The sequence below is a fragment of the Peromyscus maniculatus genome, chromosome 23, assembly GCF_049852395.1.
Source record: "Peromyscus maniculatus bairdii isolate BWxNUB_F1_BW_parent chromosome 23, HU_Pman_BW_mat_3.1, whole genome shotgun sequence".
NCBI lineage: Eukaryota > Metazoa > Chordata > Mammalia > Rodentia > Cricetidae > Peromyscus > Peromyscus maniculatus.
Genome location: NC_134874.1, coordinates 55,984,141 through 56,010,218, shown reverse-complemented (window position 1 = coordinate 56,010,218; position 26,078 = coordinate 55,984,141). Strand labels below are relative to the sequence as shown.

At 47.7% G+C, this 26,078-nt stretch overlaps 1 protein-coding gene across 5 annotated transcripts; it reads right to left on the bottom strand.

Moving 5' to 3' along the window:
* Positions 1-6,379: 6,379 nt before the first annotated feature.
* Positions 6,380-20,633, bottom strand: Slc46a3 (solute carrier family 46 member 3). Of its 5 annotated transcripts, none has more exons than XM_006979622.4 (6): positions 20,465-20,633; positions 19,625-19,837; positions 12,954-13,824; positions 11,311-11,394; positions 7,547-7,703; positions 6,380-7,090 (listed from the first exon to the last, which is right to left on the bottom strand). In XM_006979622.4, exons 2-6 carry the CDS (start codon positions 19,811-19,813, stop codon positions 7,009-7,011), a joined length of 1,383 nt encoding a protein of 460 aa, XP_006979684.1. In that variant the 5' UTR covers positions 19,814-19,837; positions 20,465-20,633; the 3' UTR covers positions 6,380-7,008. The 5 variants fall into 5 exon arrangements, with proteins under 5 accessions (XP_006979684.1, XP_015853756.1, XP_042123786.1 ...); XM_015998270.3 differs by having other exon boundaries at positions 20,251-20,630; XM_042267852.2 differs by having other exon boundaries at positions 20,321-20,597.
* Positions 20,634-26,078: the final 5,445 nt, after the last annotated feature.

The following is a 26,078-nucleotide window of genomic DNA, read 5'->3' as shown; positions in this document are numbered from 1 at the left end:
CTGAGTGCTGGGATTAAAGGTGTGCACCATCACCACCCGCCACTGCCGCCTGGCTCACCCTGCATTGAAGACTCCTCATTTATATTAAAATGGTAGCCTTCTGTGTCCTGAGAAAGCTGCCGATGAATAGTCTAAAGCTGAGAAGCAAAGTGTGCTGGTGGATCCCAGTCTGGAGTCCACGGTGCTTGTTTGGAGTTGGGACATCATTTGGGTTCCTTGAAATTCGCATATCCCTCTGCAGTTTGCCTCTTAGATGCTCTGACGGTGTTGGAGAACGGTTTCATGTTTTTCTTGCTACCGTTCTGCTTCTGATTACCAGTCTTCACGTTCAAGGCTCTTTACGGGAAGGTTCCAGATCTGCTGGAAAAGGGCTCTGTACTCAGTACTTCCAACACCGAGTGATTCTCTGGCATACACTGACAGGCTGTCCTGTAATTCCACTCTTTTTTGAGTGTCGACAAGGAGTTAGGGCCAGGTAAGGGCTCTGTCCTATAACACTGCCCCGAGTCAGGCATCGATCGTGAGTACTCCACTGTGGGTTGTGCTGACGACAGACCGGGTACAAACGGTTTCCTGTGCCCCCTCAGGTTCAGTGATTTGCAAGCATAGCTCACAATACTGTCCTTTGCTAAAAAGGACATCCTGAAGGACAGATAAACAGCCGGGAGGAAGGGGCTGAGAGCATCAGTTGCTCCTGAGGGATTTCTGTGGAAGCTCATTATTAACTCACAGCCCCTCTCCCTCAGGGGAATTGAGGTTGGGGGAGCGAGGACCACAGTGTTAGTATTTGATTAAAATTCACCATAGCATTCGGGATAAAGGAGAAGCTTACACAATAGGAGTGCGAGAAGCACTCGGAACCGGGGTTTAGCACACGACATTTCCCTTTGACCGTACACGTGTGTTCACTCCTGCCCCAGAACTGCAGCTAGGCTTGCTGCCTTTTCATTAGTCCCTACGCAGTGGGTGTGGCCCCCCTTTATTTTTACTGGGGGTCGTGCCCACCACCTCTGACATCTTCAAGGAAAGAAACAGTGTTTCTGGACAAAACGGTGCAGTTGTGCACAGGAACTGGGAAGCATGAACAGGCCTGTGCCAACTCAAGTCAGACAGACGATCCTGGTGTGGAGGTAGGTGGGGTGTGGCCCCTGCTGGGAGCACCACACTCCAGGGCGGACTCTACTCCCAAGAGTAGCTGGGAAACATTGAACTCCAAGGGTTTAAATCAAGCAAACAAGCCTGAAGTTGGTTGGGTAGGGAGGTAAGGGTGGAGACAGTAGGTCTGGGGAGGAATTTGGGGGTGTTGAGTTTGATCAAAACATACTGCATGAAGTTCTCAAAAACATCTTTTAAATGTATTGCTGCTTATGTGTGTGCCACAGCGTCTGTGGAGGCCAGAGGACAGCTTGTAGGAGTCAGTCCTCTCCTGCCTTCCGGGTCTTGGCAAGCACGCTTTCCCGAGGAACCATCTCGCCAGCCCTGGGTTAGCTTCAAAGGAGATTGCAAGAGCCCATGGGGCTCTACTGAATTTAGATATCCAGAGCAAGGCATCTTTAGAAGAACACTGAGCCCAAGGCTCTATCTACCCTTGTTATCAAGCTCTTCATTTAGTGACCCATCAGTCCCTTGGTCCATGGAGACCCATTCCAGGACCTCTAGTGGATGTCTGAACTGAGGACATTACCTAACTCTGTTTTTCCCCAAAAACTATGCCTGTGATAATTTACAAATTAAAAGATTATTATTAATTTACAAAGTACATTAGTTGATAATTAATTTACAAAGTAAAAGGTCAACAGCAATAGGTAACAGATGGTAATAAACTAAAGCAGTCGCTGCAATATCTTGGAATAAAATCTTGTGACTGGGTCTCAAGGCAAGACATTCATATTTTTGAACTTTGAGCATAGGTTACAAGCCATTGAGCTAAAATGGTGCTGTAGAGAGATGGATGAAAAGATTGTGAAGAAAGTCATGGGTGGTTGTACAATTATGATGTGAGTGTTGGGTGGTCATATCCTGGAAACAAGTGTTCCTCTCCGAAGACAAGAGCCTGTTCAGGAGATGTGAGACAACCCACCTTTTTCTCTCCTGCTGAACCACAGGAGCATTTTCTTCCTTTGGTATGTATGAGTGATTGCCTGTTTGTGTGTATGTGCACCATGTGTGTGCAGTACCTGAGGAGGCCAGAAGAGAGTGATGGATCCCCTGCACCAAGTTACAGATGGTCATGACCATAGAGCTGTGAACATAGAGTGCTGGGAATTGAACCCAGGTCCTCTTAACCTCTGAGCCATCTCTTCAGCCCCTATTTTTTGAGACAGGGTTTCTCTGCATAGCCCTGGCTGTCCTAGAACTCACTCTGTAGCCTAGGCTGGCCTTGAACTCAGATCCACCTGCCTCTGCCTCTTGAGTGCTAGGATTAAAGGTGTGCACCACCACCACCCAGCTCCTTGTAAAATTTGTACTATTTGCGTATTGACACGTTTTAAGATGGTAGGTTTGATCATGACATTTAGTGCAGTGTCTCAGAGTCTTTCATATTCTTGTCTTGCCCCCTCCTCTCCCTGCCTACATTCAAATACTTCCTCTTTTTCACATGTAAATCTAGAGTCAATACATGGGAAAAACATACTTGTCTCTCTCATGTTTCCCAGCTCCATTAACACCCGCTACCCCAACTCTTCTGCTTTGACTGTGAACTTCATTTCCATCTGAGTATATTCCCCCATTCCATCAACTCTGTATCTCAAACCTCAGCATCATATTTAATGCCTCTTCAGACAGACATGTTGGAGGTGGCTGCATTTACTCATGATCTATTTTTGACCCTGGACTAGCAGTCGAATCCCTCAAAACTCTACACTAAACGTAGGTTTCTGTTCATCCAAGAAGCTATCTATTGACCCTTAGGTGTATTAAGATCATCCTATAGAGGGCTGGAAGACTGGCTCAGTGGTTAAGAGAACTGGCTACTATTCAAGAGGACCTGGGTTCAATTCCCAGCACCCACATGACAACTCAAAACTCTAACTCCAATTTTGGGGATCTGACACCCTCACACAGACATACATACATGCAGGCAAAAACCAATGCACATAAATAATAAATACATTTTAAGAAATAAAGATGAGAGTTGTGACTTTAAAAAAAATCATGTCTACTCTTGAAAACAGGTAGTCACTGTGGACTGACTGCTGAGGTGAGGACAGCTAAGGTTGTGGGGATGCATTTTTGCCCATTTGCAGTGTTGGGATCCAATACAGGGCCTTGCACCCGGTAGGCAAGTGCCCTGCCACTGAGCACACCCCCATCCCTGCTGATGCGGTTTTCATGGGTTCTTCACGCTGCTCATTGTGCAGTTCTTGCTTTTGGATACGAGCATGCACGCCCCAGCAGTGACTGACACGTCTTAGTGTTCATCTTAGCGTCCAGGCCGTCTGCATAGACTGCTATCGTAGAAGGATCACAGTCCACCCAAATGTCCCCGAGACTTCCCTTCCTCGTCTGTCACGTGTGGGAAATGACTAAGACTATAACAGGTTGGTAGAGAATGGACTTTGTAAACCATCAAGTGCTTTTTCTCAGATTATAGGAAACATCATGACATCTGTGTCATTACGCACAACTCTGAAATGTGGTAGAGGACCAGGGCGAATGAGGAGGTGTTGGAGAAGGGAAAGCGAAGAGGTTTTTCGTTTTTCTTGTTTAGTTTGTTCTTGTTTTTGTTTGCTCGCTTTGTTTTTTGTTTTCTTTTGTATGGCTGCACTGCAGGGGTGAGGGGAGGGAATGGGGGGCTGGGAGGTGCTGACTGTGCGGTCAGATATGCTAGGCCAGTGGGCTGAGGATGGATGCCCCAGTGTTACAGAGGAAACTTGGGTGACTGTTCAGGCAGCCAGCTGTTTCTGTCATTTCTCACATTTTTTAGAAGTTGCTTGCTTGCACTTCCTGTTTACTCGGATAGTATTATTTCCTTTTCAGGTCTCTGATGGAATTGAAGATTTTATAGTTATAGTTTTCCTTGTTACCAGACTCAGAAAAGAAATTCACTAAAGAGGTATGAAGTGTATAAGGTTGAGAGACATTAAAAGATAGTTTTGGTACTGAAAATTAGAATAGAAAGTAAATTAGGTACAAACTTTTGGACTCACCAAGATAGGATAGATACGGAATATTTTCTCTGAATTTGTCAATTGTTAATGGTCTAGACATTGTTAATGTAATTATTGCTTATATATATTATATGGTTATTGTACTTATTATATATAGTTTTACTTGTATGAATTATTATATTCTTTTTATTTTAGACAAAAAGGGGGAAATATGTTGGTATTTTGTTTGTGCTTTAACAAATAAAGCTTGCCTGGAGATCAGAGTGCAGAGCTAGCCACTAGAGGCCAGGCAGTGGTGGCACACACCTTTAATCAAAGCACTTGGGAGGAGGAAACAGGAAGTGATAGAGCTGAGTGGAGAGAGGAAGTGATAAGGCAGGGTGGAGACAGGAGCTCAACCCCTTTCAGTCTGAGGATTCCTGGAGGTAAGAAGTCTTTCTAGTGGCTGGCTGCTCTGTTCTTTCAGCTTGCACCCTGACATCCGACTCTGGGTTTTTATTATAAAGACCAGATAGAATTTGTGCTACAGGAGGTGAGTGGAATTGGGGTGCATGATGTGAAACTCCCAAAGAATCAATAAGGAAGTTAAATTTAAAGAGAGAGAGGGAGGGAGGGAGGAGGAGAGGGGAGGGGAGGGGAGGGGAGAGGAAGGAAAGAAAGAAAGAAAGAAAGGAAGGAAGGAAGGAAGGAAGGAAGGAAGGAAGGAAGGAAGGAAGGAAGAAAGGAAGAAAGGAAGAAAGGAAGAAAGGAAGAAAGGAAGAAAAAGAAAAATGTGGAAAAGGGGCTGGGACAGAGCTCAGTCAGTAACAGTGCTTGCCTTGCCAACAGGAAGCCCTGAGTTCAGTCCCTCAGAACTCATATTAAAAGCCAGCCCGGCAGTGTGACTTGGAGTCCCAACTCTGGGGAGGTGGAGACTCACTGGCCAGCCAGCCCAGGCTCCTTGGAGAGGAGACAGACAGAGACAATTCTCAAGACACCAGAGTAGGTGGTGTCTGAGAAACAACAGCCAGTTACCTCGTGGTCTCCACAGGCACAAACACGTACACACGCACCTGCACACACAGGAAAAGAAAAGAAAAATGGAAGGTGTGAATAACCCCTGGAAACAAAATAATCAACTTGAAAGGTGCACAGCCCAGCACTTTTCAGTCTGTTTGCAGGTTGAGCTTAGTAACCGTAGGGAGTGGCGACTCCATAAACCATTAAAGCTGTAACTTTGAACAGTTCTTACAAATAAAAGCAAGGAAATTGTAGTCATCAAATTTAGTCCCGCAACATTGAGCATGCAATGAGCAAAGGCTGCTCCTGTCCTCAAGAAGACCTGTCGGGGGAGCAAATATAATCTCGGGCTGGAGAGATGGCGCAGTGGTTAAGAGCACTGGCTGCTTTTGCAGAGGACCTGGGTTCAGTCCTAGCACCCACATGAAGGCTCACAAGCATCTGTAACTCCAGTTCCAGGAGACACAACTTCTGGACTCTAGGCACTGCATGCACGTGGTGCAGAGACATACTGTGCAAACATTCATACACATAAAAATAAATGTTTAAAAAACGTCAGTGGAAAATGCTAGATGGAATTCCTTTTTTAAAAAATTTTATTATTTATTTATGTATGAGTGTTTTATCTGCATGTACAACTTTATGCCAGAAGGGGGCATCAGATCCCACTAGAGATGGTTGTGAGCCACCATGTGGTTGCTGGGAATTGAACTCAGGACCTCTAGAAGAGCAGGCAGAGCTCTTAACCACTGAGCCATCTCTCCAGCCCCTAGATAGAGTTCTTGTTCATACAAAGGGAAGCCCTGAAGAGATTGAGGGATGGGTAATAAATGTCAAGAACCCTGGCTGCACTGGGAAAGCAGTGTTTTGGCTGACATATGGCAGTTTTAATGAAATGGGAGAGGAAGGACAGATGAACAGTGTGTAAAAAGGAGACACGGTGTTTGGGGGTCGAGGGTGGAAATAAGCATAGGTGTAATGTGGTGTGACACTGGATGGGGCAGGATCAGGCTGTGGTCACATGCTTGCCTAATTATTTTCCTATGAGCAACAGTTGCTGAAGGATTCTAGCTGGAAAAGAAAAGATCTGTGTTTTAGAAGCATCCTTCTCGGCACAGTGTGGAGCCTGAGCTAGAGGAAGGTAAGAACAATCAGAGGGTGGAAAGCCAGCCAGGGTTTGTGGGCCATGACAGCCTTCTACCCAGCCAGGGAGTGAGAGCAGGCTGCAAGGTATGACTGACTTTATACACAGTGAGCTGCCTGCTCAGTTTTAAAATTTAAGATCGTTTTCTTTATAATATGAATTTGTACTCACTCCCCCATTACATATAAAAACCAAGCTTGTCACTGAATTAAAATGTTAGGAAAAGTGAAAAATACATATTTTAAAAAGTGCTTTTCTTCAAGGATTTTTGCATCCATCAGTAGAGCCTTGATAGGATCTTCCAGCATCAGTCAAGTATAGGAAGAATTATTAATGCCTGGAACATTATTTTCCTGTCAGTGATTATTCAGCATCAAAGTTCTTCGTTATGTCTTCAAAATCCCTGAGCAGTCAGAAGCCCACTGTGCAGATGGACTCCTTGGTTTCCACCTGAGAGGCTGGAGCATGTCAGTTAGATTATTGCTTCAAGTCTTATTGCAGTTTCCTGAGGCCTCCTCTGCGCTCCACTTTCTCTGGTCCCAGCAGAGGTGAGGAGGCGCCAGGGCTGGTCTTTGCTCTACTGAAGAACACGGGGTGATAGGCAGACCCAGAGACAGCAGACCCAGACGCTGCCTCACAGCTCGCTCTGTTTAGGAAAAAGGACCTTTTGACCCAGATTGCGAATGAAATACTAGTTGTGGGCTGTGTGTCCTGGCGTCCTGGGTATGACCTGTGCATTCCTGCCGACTGTCGTCAGTCTGACGTGTGCTCCAGCGGCTCCTCCGGGACGAACATTGTGTAGCTCCCCTCTTCCCAGCCAACGCACTTGACAGCCCTGCAAAAGCAAACAAGCATTGGGAAGGGGCTAAGAGATCCGTAAGTCACCAAGCTTCTGTCCTTTCCAGCCATACCTGGCTTTTAATAAACTATGCAAGCTCTATGTAACAGGCATATCCTGGCATTTTGAACTTCACCGACTCATTATGTATACTGTTCTAAAATTAATCAAATAAACGAGTTTTTCTCTCTCCTACACCCCCAAGATACTATTCTTAAGAGTCCCCATTAAATGCCTTCCATACACCTGTGACTTAAGGCCATTCCCCGTTAGTTCTCGATGGCCAATGACACTCTCATTCTAAGGTCTCAAACTGACAGGTGTATTCATGACCAATAATTCTCTAGCAAAGCATCCTCCCAGGCAAATGTCAAGAATCTGTGTCGTTTTGCACACAGAGTTAGAAGATTCATTTAACCCATATGCCCTTTGGTAAAACGATGAGATACCTACCATAGACTGATGACTGGGAGGATGAGGAGGCCGGCAGACAGCAGAAAAATAAAGCCAGGGTACCAAGCGACAGTGGCTGAATAAATGCCATTGTAAGCCGAGGTCGCAGCGACTCCACTCAGTGTTTCTAGGAAAGCTATGCAAGCGAACAACGCACCTGGGGTGTGGAGGGGGGAAGCAAAGGAAAAAGGCGGAATTACAAAACAACAAGAGGAATTACAAAACAACCTTGAAAACGGTCCTGGAGCTGGTTGGTGGTGGCGCACGCCTGTAATCCCAGCACTCTGGAGGCAGCGGCAGGCAGAGCTCTGTGAGTTCGAGGCCAGCCTGGTCTACAGAGTGAGTTCCATGACAGCCAGGGTTACACACAGAGAAACCCGGGGTTCAATCCCCCCAGCACAGCACAAAACAGGTGTGGTGGCACACACTTGTAATCCCAACACTCCGGAGGCAAAGGCAGGCGAGTCAGAATTTCAAGGTCATTCTTAGCTTGAGAGCCTGTCTCCAGCAACAACAAAACCCTGAGAAGTAACCAACCCATTTTGCAGATGAAGAAAGAATCTGAGGCGAGGTGCTCCCTGTGGACTTGAAGGGAGAGATGGTGGAGACCCCAAATAGCTAAGCTCCGATGTCTACAGCGGAAAGCTGATGCAGGTAGCTCCGATGTCTACAGCGGAAAGCTGATGCAGGTACCACCAGCTGACTCATTTGGAGACTGCAGTGTCTCCTCCCACGGCCTCAATTCCAGCCGTCCCATTAGACCGGAATCTAGCTACGGACAGGAAATTCTGTGGGGACATTTATGTGTCTCCTTCCGACCGAGCCACAGCTCTGTCAGCTCCATGCACACAGCTGTTCTGCTTGCTCTGATGTCCTCAGGGCCCAGTTGTCCTGGTGCGTGGCAGCTACTTAACAAGCATGTCAAATGAATGAGTGAAGGTTTAACTCATGACTCGATACCCATCCATCACCCAGCAGCGTGTACTGCCTTCGTGATTTACGGTGATGCAGGGGGTCAGTTTAACTGGCTTTCCGACTTGCTTAGTTACAATATTTTATGTGTTCCTTGCTATGCCCAACAATAGTACTACGGCACACAGACTGTACATTGCTGGTTCTGGTGGATAGGGGACCCATCCGTTCTCTAAGATAAATAGGTCAGGCCGGGTGCCATCTGCCTCACACAATATGCTGTTGTGGAATAGCGTTAGCTTGTTGCTTGACTTCCCTGGGCAATCCAACATGTTAAGTAGATATAGAGATAAACTGGATTAAATGCACCTGAATGAGTGTACTTTCTAGACTCAAAAAAAAAAAAAAGAAAAGAAAAGAAAAGAAAAAAGAAAATCAAACAACTCAAATCTCCAGCCTGATTGATCGTGTCCCTATTTATACTCGGCATGAGTTTGTGAGCCATGCCAAAGCAAGACAGCTAGTCCAGGACACGAGATTGTTAAAAACACGGGCCTTTTCAGAAACATTACCAAAATGCCATTTTCTCTCCCTTCTAGTTATTCAAGCGTGTGCTCTCCCACTGAGCTATGCCCCAGCCTCTGAACTGTCAGAGTGGAGCTAGCAGAGAGTAAGTGGCGCCTGGTGGCTCCGTGGGGTGTCCCTTCTCCCGTGATTACTCTAAAGTGCTTCATATTCTCATAAAGTAAGTATTTAGAAAAAATAAAGGATGAGAATATACAGAGGTATGAAAATGTGGCCACTATCTAAAGTACCTCTGAGTTCAGAGGTAGGAACAGGATAACTCTTATTTTCAGATTTATGTTATGTGTATGAGCATTGGCCTGCAGGTTATGTGTGTGCACCATGGGCATGCCTGGTGCTCATGGAAGCCAGAAGAAGGTATAGAATCCCTGGCACTGGAGGTACAGATGGTGGTGAGTGACGATGTGGAGGACAAGCACAGAACTCAGGTCCAATGAAAGAGCAGCCAGCACTCCCAAGCACGGAGCCATCTCCCCGCCCCTATCCACATCATTTTTCTTTTGTTGCTGTTCTGTTGGTATCCCATCAAAGAAACACTGAAGCCGAGGGTGAAGGTCTGTTTCTCCACGGCACCCTTTCAGAGCCTTCTATTCCGAAGTGCTCTCCAGATAGCCCTTAGGACACAGTTTATGAACGGCTCGCAGAGGACACAGCTTCCATTGACGAGTGGCCAAGAGCCAATAATAAGAGTTTAAGACTGAAGTGTGCAGTTTTCCTCAGCATTGACCAAACTCACACAAATGCAAGTGCACTGTTAGAAGCGATTCATAAATACTCATGTAAGGACATCTGCACAAGGCTAAACTACGAGACAGGAAAGTGCTGGAGTCTGGTGACATCTGCGGGCTACTGAGGGAGGCCAGCACCATGTGCCGGTATCTAGTTGCGGCTGTTCTTATCTACTCCCTGTGGCGATTCTTTGCCTGCACCTCCGGAGCGCTTGTCTCCCCTGCTCCCATCTGTATTTGGGGGCTTCCTTGCTGGCCACTTTGCTGAGCACTTGGTCAAAGGAACAGAACAGAGCTAGGTTATGATGTATCTTTTCTGCCTGTCTGGGCCACCTCTCTGGCTGCCTCCACACTGCCCGTTCCTCTGCATTACCTTCCATGGAATTCCCTTGGCTCTGTGTTTCCAGCCTGGCCCCAGATTCAGGTCCAGAAGAAAGCCTTTCTGGGACCCAGTGCTAGAGTGTAACTGAACGTCACTCTATCCCCTTCTAAGCACGAACGGCCTCTGTGTCTGCCGGCTTCCCATCTGAAGGTTCCGCCGACCACCCGCCAAACCTACAGTTAGGCGCCAAACATGCACAGACTTTTTTTTCCTAAACAACACAAAAAAAATGACTATTTACAAAATCTATCTCATCTTAGGTATTAGGGGTCATCTAGAGAGGTTAAAGTTTAAGGGTTATGTGTAAATGATATGCAAATACTATCCAGTTTAAACCTGTTTTAGTGATTTTCATGCATTTTTTTGGTTTAGTGTGCAAAATGATGAGTTTGACTGAAAATTTCACACATACGCCACTGTAACTTGTTCAGAATGTTGGTGTCTGTGAGGGGCTCTGGAACCTTCCCCGTCAGACATAAAGGGACAGCTACATTTAGATGTTGTGAATGCAGCTAACAAACGGCTAGGGATTAGTGTGATGTGTCTCTCTACTGAGGAAGGCCAGATGGAAGCACAAAATTCCCAGGCTTTTTAAGAGTTCCATCCAGAAACTGGACAACGGTGAGAGGGTTGTCCCCAGCCTGCGACCCACGCCCTTTGACTTCCCCTTGCCATCTGCCTCAGCAGGGATCATTCGCTCCTGGGCATACACACCTGGGTGCTGTCCAACTCCCAGCTCAGAACAGACCTGCCTATGAAGTCACCCATTGGACCCCTCTTTGGTGGAAAGGGGGCACATGGGGTCTGGGCATGGTCCACAGAAGAGGATCATCCAAGCACTCGGTAGACATGAACCAGAGTGGCCCGGCTGGCCAGAATGCAGGGATGGGAATGCTATAGGTTCGCAGTGGAGAGAGCCCTTGACTCTGAGGTCTCCTTTCTTCTTCTGGCCGAGACAAGGCCAGAGACGCCCTCTAAATCAGGGCCCCTAAGCAGAGTCCCCTCTGCCTGAATGTAAAGCTTTCCTACCAAAGCTTAGCACTTCCTTCAAAAGGAGACCCAGGCAGAAAGGGGGCTGTAGGCGGCTCAGAAGCTGCCAGCATCGATTGCACAGACTGAAGTCGGAACATCTGTCATAGTCTGTAGAGTCAACTCACCTTGTTCAGTCGAGTGGACCACCTTTGACAGCATGGACCTCAGGACGGAGAGCGGCATGAAGGTGAAGAAGAATGGGATCCTGACTGTGAGATGAACAGGAGACCCGATAAGTAGTCAAATCAGGGCAAGTCAGGATGCTCTCTCATCTAAACACCCTTTCCTATGAGCAGCCTGACTCACTAGCTGAAGATCCAGCTACCCGTAGTTTTGCCTAGTAAATGAACAGACTACTGACTGGCCATTTGGAGCTTGCTTTATTCTAGCATTCTGGTTTGAGTCCTACAAATATTGTTCATGGATGTTTTGGTCTAGATGAGACCCATTTGCCTATTTTCCTAAGGATGTAAAAATTTATTTATCAAGTTTTGACTTCTAATTACCTTTTACCTGTTTAAGAAATATTTATTATTTTCATTTTTGTTAGTTGTGTGTGTGCATGTATGTGTGTGTCCCATGTATATGTGTATGCCCATGGGGACCAAAAGAGGGCGCTAGATCCCTTGAACCTGGAGTTAAGATGGTGGTGAGCCAGGGAACTGAACTCTGCTCCTCTGTAAGGGCAGTATCTACTCTTAACCACTGAGCCATCTCTCCAACTCCGTTTATACAATTTTTGTTCTTTGGCCTTTACATTCTTGGGGCTCTTATTCCCTACTGTAAGGATTCCTTTATCGGTAAACTGGCTCTTTATCGTCTTGTTGGTTCATTTTTTGACTGGAAACTTCATGAACACAATTGCTTTTGTTCTTAAATTATGATATATATGTGATATGTATCATGATATATACATATGATAAATGCATATTGAATGCATATTATATGAAACAGGTTCTCACTATCACTATGTAGCCCTGGCTGTCCTGGAACTCCCTTTGTAAACCAAGCTGGCCTCAAACTCACAGAGATTCCTTTGCCTCTGCCTCCCAAATGCTGGGATTAAAGGCGCGCACCACCATCATCAGATTTAAGTCATGCTTCTTAATAGAATCATTTTTAGTCATACTATAAAATAATGGCATTTGCTTTTGCAAAGAGTGTATTTATAGTTTCCAGAGTATTTGCATATGTTGACTTAATGTGGTCTCGTGAAATAGGGATGTGGCTCCTACTGTCTAAAAGGCACTGTGCCAGGTGCTTCCTAGTTCTCCAAGACTTGTTATAAAACCTGAGTGAAGCTTTCCAGTGTGTGTCCCACAAGGAGAAAATAAAGGATTCAGAGGAATGAACTCGCCAATGTCACCCAGCGGGAGAGGTGGAAATCGAGCCTAATTCTGATTCTTCAAACTGTGTCTCCAGCCAGTGGCGACGGCTTGACACCTCCATGGTTAGAAACAGCTGATTTGGACCAAAAATCCACATTACAGTTTCGTCTCCTGTTCCAACACAGCCTTCTAAGGAACACTCATTTCAGTAAAAGCTACACTCAAGAACTGAGTCACACCAAGAATGCCCCTCAACATATTTTTGGCAAATATGCAAATCTGGAAAATCGTGATGATTCCACCTGGCATTTTAATTACTGACTTCTGGCAAGCTGGCTGTTTGCTTTAAATTGAAATAGAATGGGTTCATAGAGAGCTTTCTATTAAGTGTAATGCCCTCCTCCCACTCCATACAAAATCGAACATATTTGTAAACTCACCTAAAAACATCATGAGAGTGGTCTTGGTGAAAGCAGCGAGGACCATTCCCATCATGGTGGTCAGGATGCCAATAAAGGTGATGTAAAGGTCCTTCAAGCAGTAGGAAAAAAGCCATATGCCGAGGAAACTGCTCAAAAAGGAGAGACTGCCCAAAGCTGCACCGTAGCCTATATAAACCTCATCCCAGCAGAGCGGAGAGCCCAGCTCATAAAGTGTGAAAATTGGGGAAATGCCAATTATCACAAAGAAGTAAATGACCAGGGTAAAGATCAGCAGACAGAGCAAAGATCGTCGCTTACTGGAGCCATTTTTAAAGAGCATGTAAGTCCGGTAAAATAGATCCTTGAGGTTTTCCCCACAGGACATAGTGACAATCTGAGACGAAGACTCCCTTATGGGGTCCCTGAGGAAGAATGCGATGTAGGCCAGGTTGACCATAAGAACCACGGCAATGATGAAATAGGACCACACAAAGCCCAGTTCTTGGATAAAATAGCCAGATGACAGACCCGTTAGCCCAGTAACGACTCCAAGCATAAAATCCAGGATGGCTATTCGAATGATTTTCTGCTTGTATTCTTTACACTGGTCCACGATGTAGGCAAAGCAAGCGCCCCAAAACGTGGTGTAATTCCCCAAGAGGGCACCAACGAAGGTGGATGCAATCAGAAGTTGGAGTGGCAGCCTGAAGTAAGACAGCACACACAGCCAAATGTTGGTTCCCAGAGAGCCGAGAGAGGACAGAACCATGGGGAGTTTCCGTCCATGGTTGTCGCTGCCGGACAAAAGTATGAAGGTAGACACCAGACCAGGAATCAACCCACTCATATCCACCTGCAGGCTGAAGAGAGATACCTTTTTCTGAACTTCCTGCAAGGACAAAGACAAAGTGTTTACAGATACGATGACCATAAAAAAGGTTGTAGTGTGTAATTCCTTGATATTGCCGCTGGTGGTGAATGGGTGGCCTCCAGTATGTGGGGGGACCAATTAAGCTTTCACGCCATTCATATAGCATATGTCAGAAGGTTACGTACCCAGACTTAGTCATGATATCTACACACCACACATGGTAGAGACTCAAAGCTATAAGAAGAAAAAAAGGCATGCATTGGTGTGTCTGTTTATACAAAGGACATGTGCAGGTCACAGACTCTGGTGCTAGCAATAAAATGGTATTTTCCTCCCCTACCCCGAGAACTATCTGCACCGATTCCAGTTCAACAGCCTGGGTGATGACCCTTGCTGTGACGGGTCTTCCTGCCTAGGCTACAGGGGGGAGCAGACAGTTCACATACATTTGCTTGGTAGACTCTAAAAAGGCAGAGCCCAGCTCCCTTTTAATATTTGTGTCCACAGACAGACTAGTGGGAATAGATTCCTTCATTGACTAAAGAAGCAGTAAGACAGATCCAGCGGAAGAGTCCTGCATTTGCTCCAGACAGTCGCCGTCTGTGGACTGAGCGTGTAGTGATGGTGGACAAGGGTGCACACGTGTGACAGGGAGCTGTGACAGTCCTTACGGCAACCATTTGATGGGAAGAACTCGGGGCTATTTAAAGATACCTGGGGGGGCTGGAGATGTGGCTCAGTGGCTAAGAGCACTGGCTGCTCTTGCAGAGTGCCCGGGTTTGGTCCCATCACCCACGTGGTGACTCACAACCGTCTGTAACTCCAGTTCTAGGGGATCCAATGCCCTCTTCTGGCCTCCACAGGCACCAGGCATGCACATGGCGCACATACATACATGCAGGCAAAGCACCCACACACATAAAAAGTAATTTAAAAATTCTTTTAAAGACATACTGTGTTTGCCATGTCTCACTATTGTCCAATTCATGCACAGTTTTTACAACGGGACATGTCATGTGTTAAGAGCAAACGACCCATGTTGTCAGAAAGCAGTCCAATAATTGATGAGCCATAAAAAAAATGTAGCTGGGAGGTGGCAGCTCATGCCTTTAACACCAACACTTGGGAGGCAGAGGCAGGTGGATCTCTGTGTGCGAGGCCAGCCTGGTCTACAGAGCAAATTCTAGGATAGCCAGGGATACACAGAGAGACCTTGTCTCAAAAAAAAAACAAAAAAAGAAAAAGCTTTTCTGCCCCAATACAACCTAACCCCGAGGGAGCAAGAGCTCCGTCTTGTCACCCTCGGTGTGACTATCTCTGAGGACAGTACTGGGCACAGGCAGGCTCTTGGTGGGTACCGAACAAACGCGTGGCTGAAGAAGATAAGGGCCCTGCCACTTGCTGGCCATAGACAATATTATCAAATTCCTGTGTCTGATGCTGATCCTTCTGATGGGAGGGAAGGAAGGCTTACTTTGCAGGCTGTGGGGAGGGTGACATTGGAAAGACATACGAGCTGCCCGGCACCAGCCCCGGGGCCTTCCTTGTTCAGTGCTCAGTCCTGCCTGTTTATGCGCACATCTTTGTGCACTTACGGTAGCCATCACATAAGTATTTCCTGAGTAAATAAATACAAAGTCATCTTCTCAAACAGGTTTTCCCAGCGGGGTTTCTGCTTTCTATTGGTCCACCCAAGTCTGTCTCCCGCTGGCTTCTGCTATTCCTCACCCAGTCTTTCACAGCTACATCCTCCTCTGCAGTCTATGGTAGGGAACAAAGTCATAACAGGGACATAAGACACAAGCTACAGGGTTGGAGGGACGGCTCAGTGGTTAGAGCACCGGCGGCTCTTTCAGAGGACCCAGGTTCAGCTCCCAGCAGCCACACAGTGGCTCACAAGCATCTGTAACCACAGTCTCAGGGAGTCTGATGCTCTCTTCCAGTCTCTGAGGGCACTGCACGTATGTGCTATACAGACATACATGCAGGCAAAACATTCATACACTTGAAAAAGACAGCTTTTTTAAAAATTGCAGGACAGACTCCTGTTACCAATTTACTTCTTGAGAGGTGATCACGTGACAAGAAAATGGTGTAGTGAGTGGTTAGAAGACTCCTTCTTCCTCAACAGTCAACAAACACAGCTAAAAACCGCCCACACACACACTTCTTCACTTCTTAGCCCAAAGCACCCACCACCGTATAAGGTCCCCATGGAGATAAACCCCATTGACAAGGTACAGAAGTGACCCCTCTAGTCACAAGGCTCTGAGAACTTGGAACTTTGAAAAAGTAGATTAAGATAAAAATAAAGTTTTGTTTTGAGACAAAGTCTCGCTAGGTAGCCCAGGCTGGCCACTAGCTTACAGCTACCCTCTAGTCTCAGCAATATTACGTGTGTGTGTGTGTGTGTGTGTGTGTGTGTGTGTGTATTATGGTGGTTTGAATGAAAATGGCCCCCACAGACTCATAGGAAGTGGCGTTATTCTTCAATAATATACACCCTTGTTGGAAAAGTGTGTCACTGGGAGAGGGCTTTGAGGTTTCAGAAGGTCAAGCCAGGCCTAGGGGCTCACTGTCTCTTCCTGCTGCCTGTGGATCCAGATGTAGAACTCTCAGCTCCTTCTCCAGCACCGTGTCTGCCTGCATGCTTCCATGACAATAATGGACTGAACCTCTGAACTGTAAGCCACCCAATTAAATGTTTTCTTTATAAGAGTTGCTGCGGTCATGGTGTCTCTTTACAGCAATAGAAACCCTAACTAAGATGTGTGTGTGTGTGTGTGTGTGTGTGTGTGTGTGTGTGTGTATGTTAATAAAAAGGGTTGGAAAATAAGACTTTCATTAAAGTATATATTTTCAAATAAACAAATATAGGTGAGTGTAGTTTATTCTTTAATTAATGTTTAATATGTTGAGACAAGGTATCCTTTCGTATCCTGAGTTGGTCTTGAACTTGTAACCCTTCTGCTTCTCTCTCCCAAGTGCTGAGATTACAGATGTTCACTACAATAAGGCTTATTATGACTTATTTTGGGGTGACAAAGATTGAACCCAAGGCTGTGTGCATGCCGAGTAAGCTATCTGTCATTAAGTTACAGCCTCAGCCCTTGGATTATTGAGACAGGATGTCTCACCACGTTTCCCAGGTTGGCTTTGAACTCATGATCCTCCTGCCTCTGCCCCCTGGATGCTAGAATTACAGAGCATGTGCCACCGTTCCAAGTTTTGTTACATTTCTTCTCTCCACACCCTGAAATGTAAAACAGTATCTTACACGCTTGCACACAGGCACACGTGGGTGTGTTTGTTCCTAGGATGTGTCAGAGTCTGCTTCAGCCGTCCACTTGACAGACTGGAGTCAGCTTGGAGGAGGGAACCTCAGCTGAGGAACTAGCTCCATCAGATTGGCCTGTGCCCAGGACTGTAGGAGGTACCATCCCTGGGCAGCCAGTCTAGGTTGCGTAAGGAAGGCAGTTGAGCAAGCTATGGGTGCCTCCGTGGTCTCTTCTTCAGTTCCTGCCTCCAGGTTCTGCCTCGGTTTCCCTAGATGATGGGCTCTAACCTGTAAGCCAGATAAACCCTCTCCTTTTCCAAATTGCTTTTTGGTCAGTGTTTTTTGTTTTTGTTTGTTTGTTTGTTTGTTTGTTTTTTCCTTCCAGACAGGCTTTCTCTCTGTGTAGCCCTGGCTGTCCAGGAATTCGCTCTGTAGACCAGGCTGGCCTTAAACTTATTGAGATCCACCTGCCTCTGCCTCCCGAGTGCTGGGATTAAAGATGTGCACCACCACCGCCTGGCTTTGGTCAGTGTTTTATCACAGCCACAGAGACACAGACTGTGACAAGAAGGACAAACAAATATGGCCGAGCAGTACAGGACTCCCTGTCATAATGCGCAAGCTTATTTGACAGTCAATGGACAGTGGGGGCCGGGTGGTAAGAAAGAAATTTTGTTTTTCTAGTCCTCTCCAAGGGCTGGCTCTTTACTTGTAGGGTGCCCAGGACACAAACCCCTAGCTCCCCCTCATTTGGAAATCGAGGGGCCAAGCTCACACAACAGAGCTGGCTGCTGGAGATGGAAGCTCTGAGCAGTAGACAAGGCTCTCGGATTCAGAGGGAGGAGGGTGTTCTCTGAAGCCGTACAAGGGCAGCATCCGGAAAGCGTCCAAAAGGACGTGATCTAGGCCAAAGTGATGCTGTCAGCCCCTTCTTGTCCGGTCCTGTCCCAGCTGTACACAGCAGGGCAAGGCTAGGTACGGTGGCTCTAGTTCCCTCCATATCAGGAAAGCACCAAAAATCTCGGGGCACTGACTTTGGGGGACAAGACCTGGAATAAGGACAGTCTCTTGAATATCAGTCCAATTGAAAACAAAACAGAAAAGGAAAAGAAAAGAAAAACAATCAAATTGAAAGTTTGGCTAAAATCGAAATGAGACCACACTGCTCTAGGCTGTGTGTGTGTGGGGGGGATGGGGGTAGGGACTGGTCCGTGACCAGGTCTGGAGGGGCCAGCACTGTACTTTCCCCCCAGGCTCCTCCCACTGCATCAAGGGACTTGCTCCTGCCACCTAGGGAGGCGTGAAGGAAATCCCTGACTCAAGCAGAGAAATGACAAGTCCCTGGGACGTTCTCACTCCTCCGAGAGATGGATTGTTAACACTTTTTTTTTTTTTCTTTTTAGAGCTGAGGAATCCAACTTGGACACCACAGCATCATAGTCACGTGATCTTGGTTTCTTCCATCCATCTATCTATCCTTCCTTCCTCCACTGTATCGTTGTTGTTGCTACCTTGAGACTGGGTGGCTGAGGCTGGCCTTGAACTCACAACCCTCCTCCCCCAGCCTCGTGACTATTGTGATTACAGGCCTGAGCAGACACTCTGTGGAGGGCAGTAAACCGTTCGGTGCGGCCCCTACCCTTCTCTTTATGACTGTGCAGGCCCTATGGCCGGTCGGAAATGTCTGTTCCAAGAAAATTCTCCCACAGCATGAGGAAGTAAGGACAGGGTTGGCCAAGCAACTGGACCTTGTCCTGTCCGGCTTTAACCTGATACCTTGGGGCAGCTGAGGTGGCTTCAGGCTTTCCCTTGGGGCCCTCTGCCATGTCCTCACCTCAGATTCATTTGCCTGCACAGAGACCCTCAGATTGGGGAGGCAGCTCAGCGCCCTCAACCTCCTCTCCTCTGTGACTGTGAAAGCAGCCCACTCTGTTATTTCCACAAAATATCCCCAAGGAGAGCAGACCTGAGCTTGTAAATGTGGCACTGTAGGAAAGCGTCTGATGTCACCTCCGGCACTCTGGACAGACTGCCTCCGGCCCCAACAGAGTGGACATAACTCTGCCAGACGCCCACAGAACTGAGGGAGGCCCCATCATGTCGGGCTAAACATTTTTAGGCGATTGGGAGCCAAAGTAAGCACAACCCAGTCCAGATGTGGGCACGTGACTCAACACTTATCTCATGTCACCACCTCCTGACCTCAACAAATGCTGCTCCACCCCCATGGGTGACAAAGGCCTTGCTCCAATTTTTCAGACTTTTGTTTTGTTCTCAAGAGACCAACGAAGAGTGGATGAAGGTTGTAGTGAGATTTCCTAAGGAGAAAAGAGCTGGTCCCACACTCGGAGGGATTTTCGAAAGAGGCGGATTAAAGGTGTCAGGAGGAACCATTAACTGAAATGGGAACTGAGAGAAGGCCTTTGATTTGAGCTGCTTTGGGGGCGGGGGGGCGGGGAGGTTGCGGGGATTGTCACACCCTGGAGAGCCTCTGGTTTCCATTCCCTGTTGCCTACCGGATGGGAGGTTTTAATTCCTTACCTCCCGGAATGCAAAGATCGGGTCGCTTTTGTTTTGCGCGCATTCAGAGACATTGCTACCGGAAGCAAAGGTGTAGTTACCGGTTTCTTCCCATATCCTCCGGTACACGTACTGCGCTGTCAGCGGGATGGTCAGGGTCATAGCAAACGCGTTTAGGAGAATGGCGGGCTCGATGAATGAAATCTTCATATTGCTCAGGTGGGCAGGTGGAGTCTGTTTGTTAGAGGGAGGGAGGGGGACGGGGAGAGAACTCATCAGTTGATTCCTTATCCCAGAGGCTAAACTCTCAAAGATGGGGAAGTTGGAGCAATGTGTCATAAACATGAGTAAGCAAAGAGAGACTTCCAGATTTCTGAGAGTGCCCTTGCCGGGAGAGGGTCCCCCCTGCACCTCTCCAGGGAGCGGACTGAGCTCTCTCAGGACTAAGTTCTCCCGGGCTCTGCTTACTCAGTGCTCACAGCGCTGCGCCGAATAATAGCACGGGCTGGTTCCCACGAGGTAAACAATGAAGTTCCCCGGGAACCCGAAGGTTACGCAACTGTTATTATTTGGCTGCGGGTGAAGGGCCTTGCAGAAAGCAGCTCCCGATCGGAAGGGGAGTTTCTGTTTTCGTTTTCTAAACTCACCCCGCGGTTACAGTCTTCCTGCCTGGCTAGGCGCAGGTAGGACCGTTTTCAGGACTGGGTTCTCAGTTACCCGTGAGGGGCGCAGCGCCCCCGGCTTTCCAGCGCGGCTCCCCAGCTGGGGACAGCGAGGTGGAGCTGGACGCAACAGGGGGACGTCCTTGGAACGCGACACTGGAGCCCTGTTTGAAGGCAAAGAGAGATGAGCGCAGCGCACCTCCCGGTCTCTAGTGGCCCCGGACTCAGTCCCGGCTGCTCCCCACGCCGCCGCAGTCTCGGTCTTGGGGCCCTGGTAGTGACTCGGCAGTCGAGCATCATCACGGGAGCCCGGAGATAGAGATCTTCGGCCCGAGCTGTCACCCTTCCCTAGCTCGCTTGTGATTGGGTCCCGCGGCCGGCGCCCCCGCAGGGATTGGTCTACTGCAGCGTCACTCTCTTGCGCCCGCCCCCGGAGGCCCGGCTGGCTCTCCCCCAACAGCCGGGCAGGTTGGGTGACCCTTGCAGCTCCGCGCAGGTTCTGCCAAGTGTTTCAGGGTAGAAACTGAAGAGCTGCCGAGCCTCACGTGGGTCGCCTTGGCAGCTGGATCGAGAGTTCGAGAACAGCCGGGACTACATCGCAAGACTCCTGTACAAAGCAGGAATGTGTGTGTGTGTGTGTGTGTGTGTGTGTGTGTGTGTGTGTGTGTGTGTGTGTATGTATATGCATATATTATATATAATTTCATTTTATAAGTAAACATTTTATAAATAAATAAAATATATAAAAATAAAATAAACACCAAAAAGTGCAAGGTCACACACGAGGGTTGCTAGGGTTGCATTTCACCGTAGCATATGGATGGACCCAGCGAGCATCTGCCAAAACAACGCGAGAGAGAAGAAAGGACTTCCCAGGAAGGACACAAGGAAAGACTTCCTAGTGGGGATGTGTTAGCTGTGGAGATTTTAAAGAAATATTTACTACAATTTTATGTAACTAGTTATTTTGTTTCATGTGTATGTGCACCCTGTGCGGAGATCAGAAGAAGATGCTAGATTCCCTTGGAACTGGAGTTACAGGCAGATGTGAGCTGCCACGTGGGTGCTGGACCTGAACCTAGGTCCTGTGGAAGAGCAATAAGAGCTCTTAATCAGTGAGCCATCCCGCCAGCCACCCCTCCCCCACTGGGGGGCGATTTTAAAATCTCGGAATGTCCGTTCTTCCTCTGTTGAGAGGATGTAGTAAGTCTCACGAAGCACACATGGCAACCTCGGAGAGAGTGGGAAAGCAGTCAGCGACCTCCAATACACACAGCTGGAATACACCTGGAGCCCATGGGTGTTACTTCCTGAGGAAGAGGAGCAAACAGATGAGAACCAAAAGTTCCGTGGTTTGGGGACCTATCCAAAAAAGGAAGGCCTTAGGTTGGAGTGGCTGTGTCAGGAAGTGGGGACAACCCTACGACCAAGTATCTCGAGCTTATCTAGAAGTCAAGGCCAGATGTGGGCCAAAGCCATGGCTGATAAAGGAGTAGCCGGCAGGAACATGGGTCGTTTTTGTAGTCGAGGCATTGGACCTGGGTCCTCTACAACACCAGTACATGCTCTGAACCACTGAGCCATCTCTCTAGCCCCAGACATGACAGTTTAAGATGGCAGCACAGTGGATTAAACGGTAGATCTGGGACTCCTTTAGGGTGGGAAGGGCCACTGAGAAGAGCTGACTGAGAAGGAAAGGTTGTTCTGTGCGGGAGAGATGCAATCTGATGGCCCCGGAAACTTCGAGGAAGTGACTCCTACAGTAGTACTTTTGACAGTTCCATGGCACTGTACAATCTTCACATGCCCAATCCAGCTCAGTCTATTTTCTACAGAGCTGGGTTGATTTACAACCTCTGGTTAATGATCTTAACAAGGAGCAACATGTTCAATTCATAGGCTTATCTTTTCAGATAAAAACCAAGGAGGCCAACCATGCTCCATGATCTACTACCCTGGGATGGCAACCATCTCCCAAGCAGCATGTCCACCTTGATCATGGGAAGCTTCAACTGTTCTCACTCAAAAACACAGGCTGATGGAGCCATCCTCTGAACGCTGCTGCTACCCCAAGGGGAGAGGGGAGGGGACTTGATGCAGCTGATACCAGCTCTAAAAGGTTTACTCCAGAGAGGACACAGATGGCTCGCATGCTGTTTGGCTAGAACAGGCCACGTGGAGAAGTGTGATCCCATCAGGTGATCTGGAGGAGCAGGGGGAGAATGGAGGCAACCAGCTCTGATGTCATCTCTGTCCCAGGCCTTAGTTCTCATCGAAATCAATAGGCAGGAAGAGGCATGTGTCTTACGGGGCCAAACTAACATCTGCTCTCTACGATGTTCTGCCACCCGCCATTGTCTCCATGAAGAAGAAAGCCAGGCCATCATATGGCCATGGAGAGTCCAGTGACCATGGTTATATCAGCCTTTCCCTTTTCTTCCAAATACTATTCAGCACGTGAGTACGTATATAAAAGGAGCCTTCGTGGACTGTTGATTGGATGTCGTCGCTGCCCTGAGCACTGTGGGGAACCCAAAGTCAGCATGCCAGGGTTAAACATCAAAGGGCTTTCCCTTCATTTGTTAAGAAAGGTTGAAAAGAGTAACTGGAAGTCCATGGAAACCCATGGACTTCAGCCCCACACAGACGCTGCTCCTCACAGGCTCAGGCTTCCTTCCTTCGGAGTCAGAAGGAGAAAAGAAGGACTGGGTATCCAGGAAGAAGTAGCACTGGCTGCTCATCGGGTGGATGTCCCTGGTGGTGTTTTCTAAAATGTGGATCAAGCCGAGTATGGCCAGCCAGGAGGATCATAAGTTCAAAGCCAGCCTGGGCTTCAGCTTTGTCTCAAAACAATTTAAAAACAAACAAATAAATGCATGCATAGATGTGTAACGTGGATCAACAGGTGTAATCTTCCTAAGGATAATTTTGAAATTCTATCTCAAGTTCACTGACCTAGGGATTTTAATATAAGTGAGTGTGCTGTTAATTGTCATCAATTAGTGACATTTAACGTCAGTGTCCATATTTGCATTCCCCCGTTCCGACAGATTGGGTCTTACTTACCACGACTATTTTAATATGTCAGATTCATGAGAAAAGACGTGGTTGACTAAAGGGTTGACAAGATGGCTCCGTGGATGAAGGCTTTTGCTGCCAAGCCTAATGATCTGAGTTCAAACCCTGGAGTCCACGTGGTGGAAGGAGAGACCTGACTCCTATCACTTGTCCTCTGACCTCCATACGGGTACTGTGGCATGCCTACACCCCCACCCCCAACCAAACAGAAACAAATTAAATGCAAATGAATAATTCAACAGCAGCAAAAAAAAAAAAAAAGTGGGCTGAATATTACAAAGGTTCTATCCACGTTAAGAACAGAAGGGATGGTGTTGTGCCACGCTGTTCCGGAGACGCTCTCACTGTAGGGGAGTGTGGAGTCCTCCCCTGATGCATGAGTAGACACACTAAGCACAGCCCATTCTCAGCCTGTGGGTCATGACCCCCTTGGGTTGAACGACCCTTTCACAGGGATTGACTAAGACCATCCTGCACACCAGATATTTACATTATGATTAATAACAGTAGCAAGAATACAGTTATGAAGAAGCAACAAAATCATTTGATGGTTGGGGGGGGGTCGCCACATCATGAGGAACTGTATATTAAAAGGTCACAGCGTTAGGAAGGTTGAGAACCACTGCTCTAAAGAGAAACAGCAAACAAACTGTGGTCCCTACCAGCTTTTGTTTTCAAAAAGAGCGTGGCTTTTCGTTTCTGATCAAATTGACTAAGATATGATGAGCACACGTCGGTCACGCCAAGCCTTACAGGGACACAGAGTTGATAAGAGTGCAACATGGCTCTCTCCTGAGCACACATTGTAGACAGGAAACGTAATAGGAGCAAGCATATGATTCTGTCAATGATTTGCCGAAAGAGACTCGAGGTTACCTAGTTTAGTTAAGAAATTTCTAACTTCTCTTCTTTGACCTCCATTGCCTAGGAACTGACAAACAGATTCTGCTTAGACTCCAGGACTAGACCCCGCCCCCTTTTGCTGCTGGGGGGCCGGGGAGGGCGGGGGGGGGGGGTGTGTTAGGGAGAGACACCACACGACCCTTCCCAGTTTCCTCTGAAAGCTTGCTTCCTATGCTAAGCGCTAAGCGGTTCCACCCACTCCCACAGTCTTGCCTGTGACATGCTGACCACACCCCTCTCCTCAAAACCACTTTCTTCCCCTACACCCAATGCGCAGACCTTCCTTTGCTAGACCGAGCATCCGGTATCCAAAAGGATGCAGACAAGGAGCATTTCCAACTTCAGGGGTTGGGAGGTGTATTTAGAAATACTATTTACATAGAGTTTACTGGCCTAACATTCCTAATGTGGAAAAAATCTTAAAATGTGAAATATTCCAATGTAGGGCATGCTGATGCTCAAAAGATTTGGATTTTGGAACATTTCAGATTTCCAGATTAGGGGTGCTCAACAGAATCCCTGGGCAACCAGAAATCAGGACTTCCCACTGATACAGATATTAGTTATTCCTTCTGCAGGACCTGCGTGGCTCTAAGGAGGCTTCATGTCAGAAATGCACAGCCACCACCCTGAAGCAGAAATGCAGGTCTGGTGGTGCTGGTGGTGGACGGGGCCAGCCTAGCAGGGGAGGGGGGGCTGCAGGGGAGAGTCAGGAAGGAGCAGAGTGAGGAGGCCACACGCCGCCGCCGCCACCACCACCACCGGAGCACCCTGTGGCCCTTAAGAGAAAGAAATGAGAACCAGAGGTGTCCCACTTTGAGGGCGTTGATTCTTGAGAACTGCATGCCTGAGAGGTGGACTTCCTGTTCTGTTTCCACTTCCCCAGAGCGAAGGGAGGAGGCTGGAGGCTGAGACCAGCAGCCTGAGCTCTCTGTAATCAGGACTGCGATTTTTGGACCTAGTTAAGTTCTGCTCATGAGGGGGGGACGGGCAGAGGTTTACCTCCAAGGATGGGAGCCCTCAGCCCTCAGAGAATGAATGTACTGCCTCCAAGGCAGGAGAGAAGCTCTGATTGGTTTATGTGTACAGTGAATTCCTTGTGACCTATTGCCCACCACAGCAGGGTAAATGGACAGGAGGCCTCCACAAGAGGCTTTGTGCTTCATGGTGGGTTTTCCATACTGTTTAGGGTTGAATCTAAGCCTTTCTTGATCAGTTACATGTAACACATGTAACACTGTCACTACAGGGACTTCAGCCTCCTTATGTCGTCTAATGGTCTCTTAAAAGCCACATCCTAGTGTGTTTTCTGTTACTGTGACAAACACCATGACCATTAGCAACTTGGGGAGGACAGGGTTTATTCAGCTTACAGTTTACAACCCATTAGGGAGGGAAGTCAGGCAGGAAGCAGAGGCAGGGACTGAAACAGAGGTTATGGAGGAACACTACTTACTGGCTTGTTCTCTGTGGCTTGCTCATCCCGACTTCTGCCTTCTTCCTTCCCTCCCTCCCTCCCTCCCTCCCTCCCTCCCTCCTTCCTTCTTTCCTTCCTTCCTTCCTTCCTTCCTTTAATCAAGACAGGGTTTCCCTGTGTAGCCCTGGCTGTCCTAGAACTCACTCTGTAGACCAGGCTGGCCTCGAACTCAGAGATCTGCCTGCCTCTGCCTTCCGAGTGCTAGGATTAAAGGTGTTCTTCATCACACCCGGCTTCTCATACAACCCAGAACCACCTGTCCGGAGATGGCACTGCCCACAGTGAGCAGGACCCTCCCATATCAGTCATCAGTCAAGAAAGTGCCCCACAGGCCAGCTTGATTGGAGGCATTTTC

What these genes read in the sequence shown, in the direction of transcription:
- Slc46a3 (XM_006979622.4), bottom strand. Translation starts at nt 19,813, where the DNA reads ATGAAGATTTCATTCATCGAGCCCGCCATTCTCCTAAACGCGTTTGCT. An exon ending in CACTCTCATGATGTTTTTAG is followed by an intron (nt 11,395 to 12,953) that starts GTGAGTTTACAA and finishes TTCATCTCACAG; the next exon opens with TCAGGATCCCATTCTTCTTC. An exon ending in GGTCCACTCGACTGAACAAG is followed by an intron (nt 7,704 to 11,310) that starts GTGAGTTGACTC and finishes TCCACACCCCAG; the next exon opens with GTGCGTTGTTCGCTTGCATA.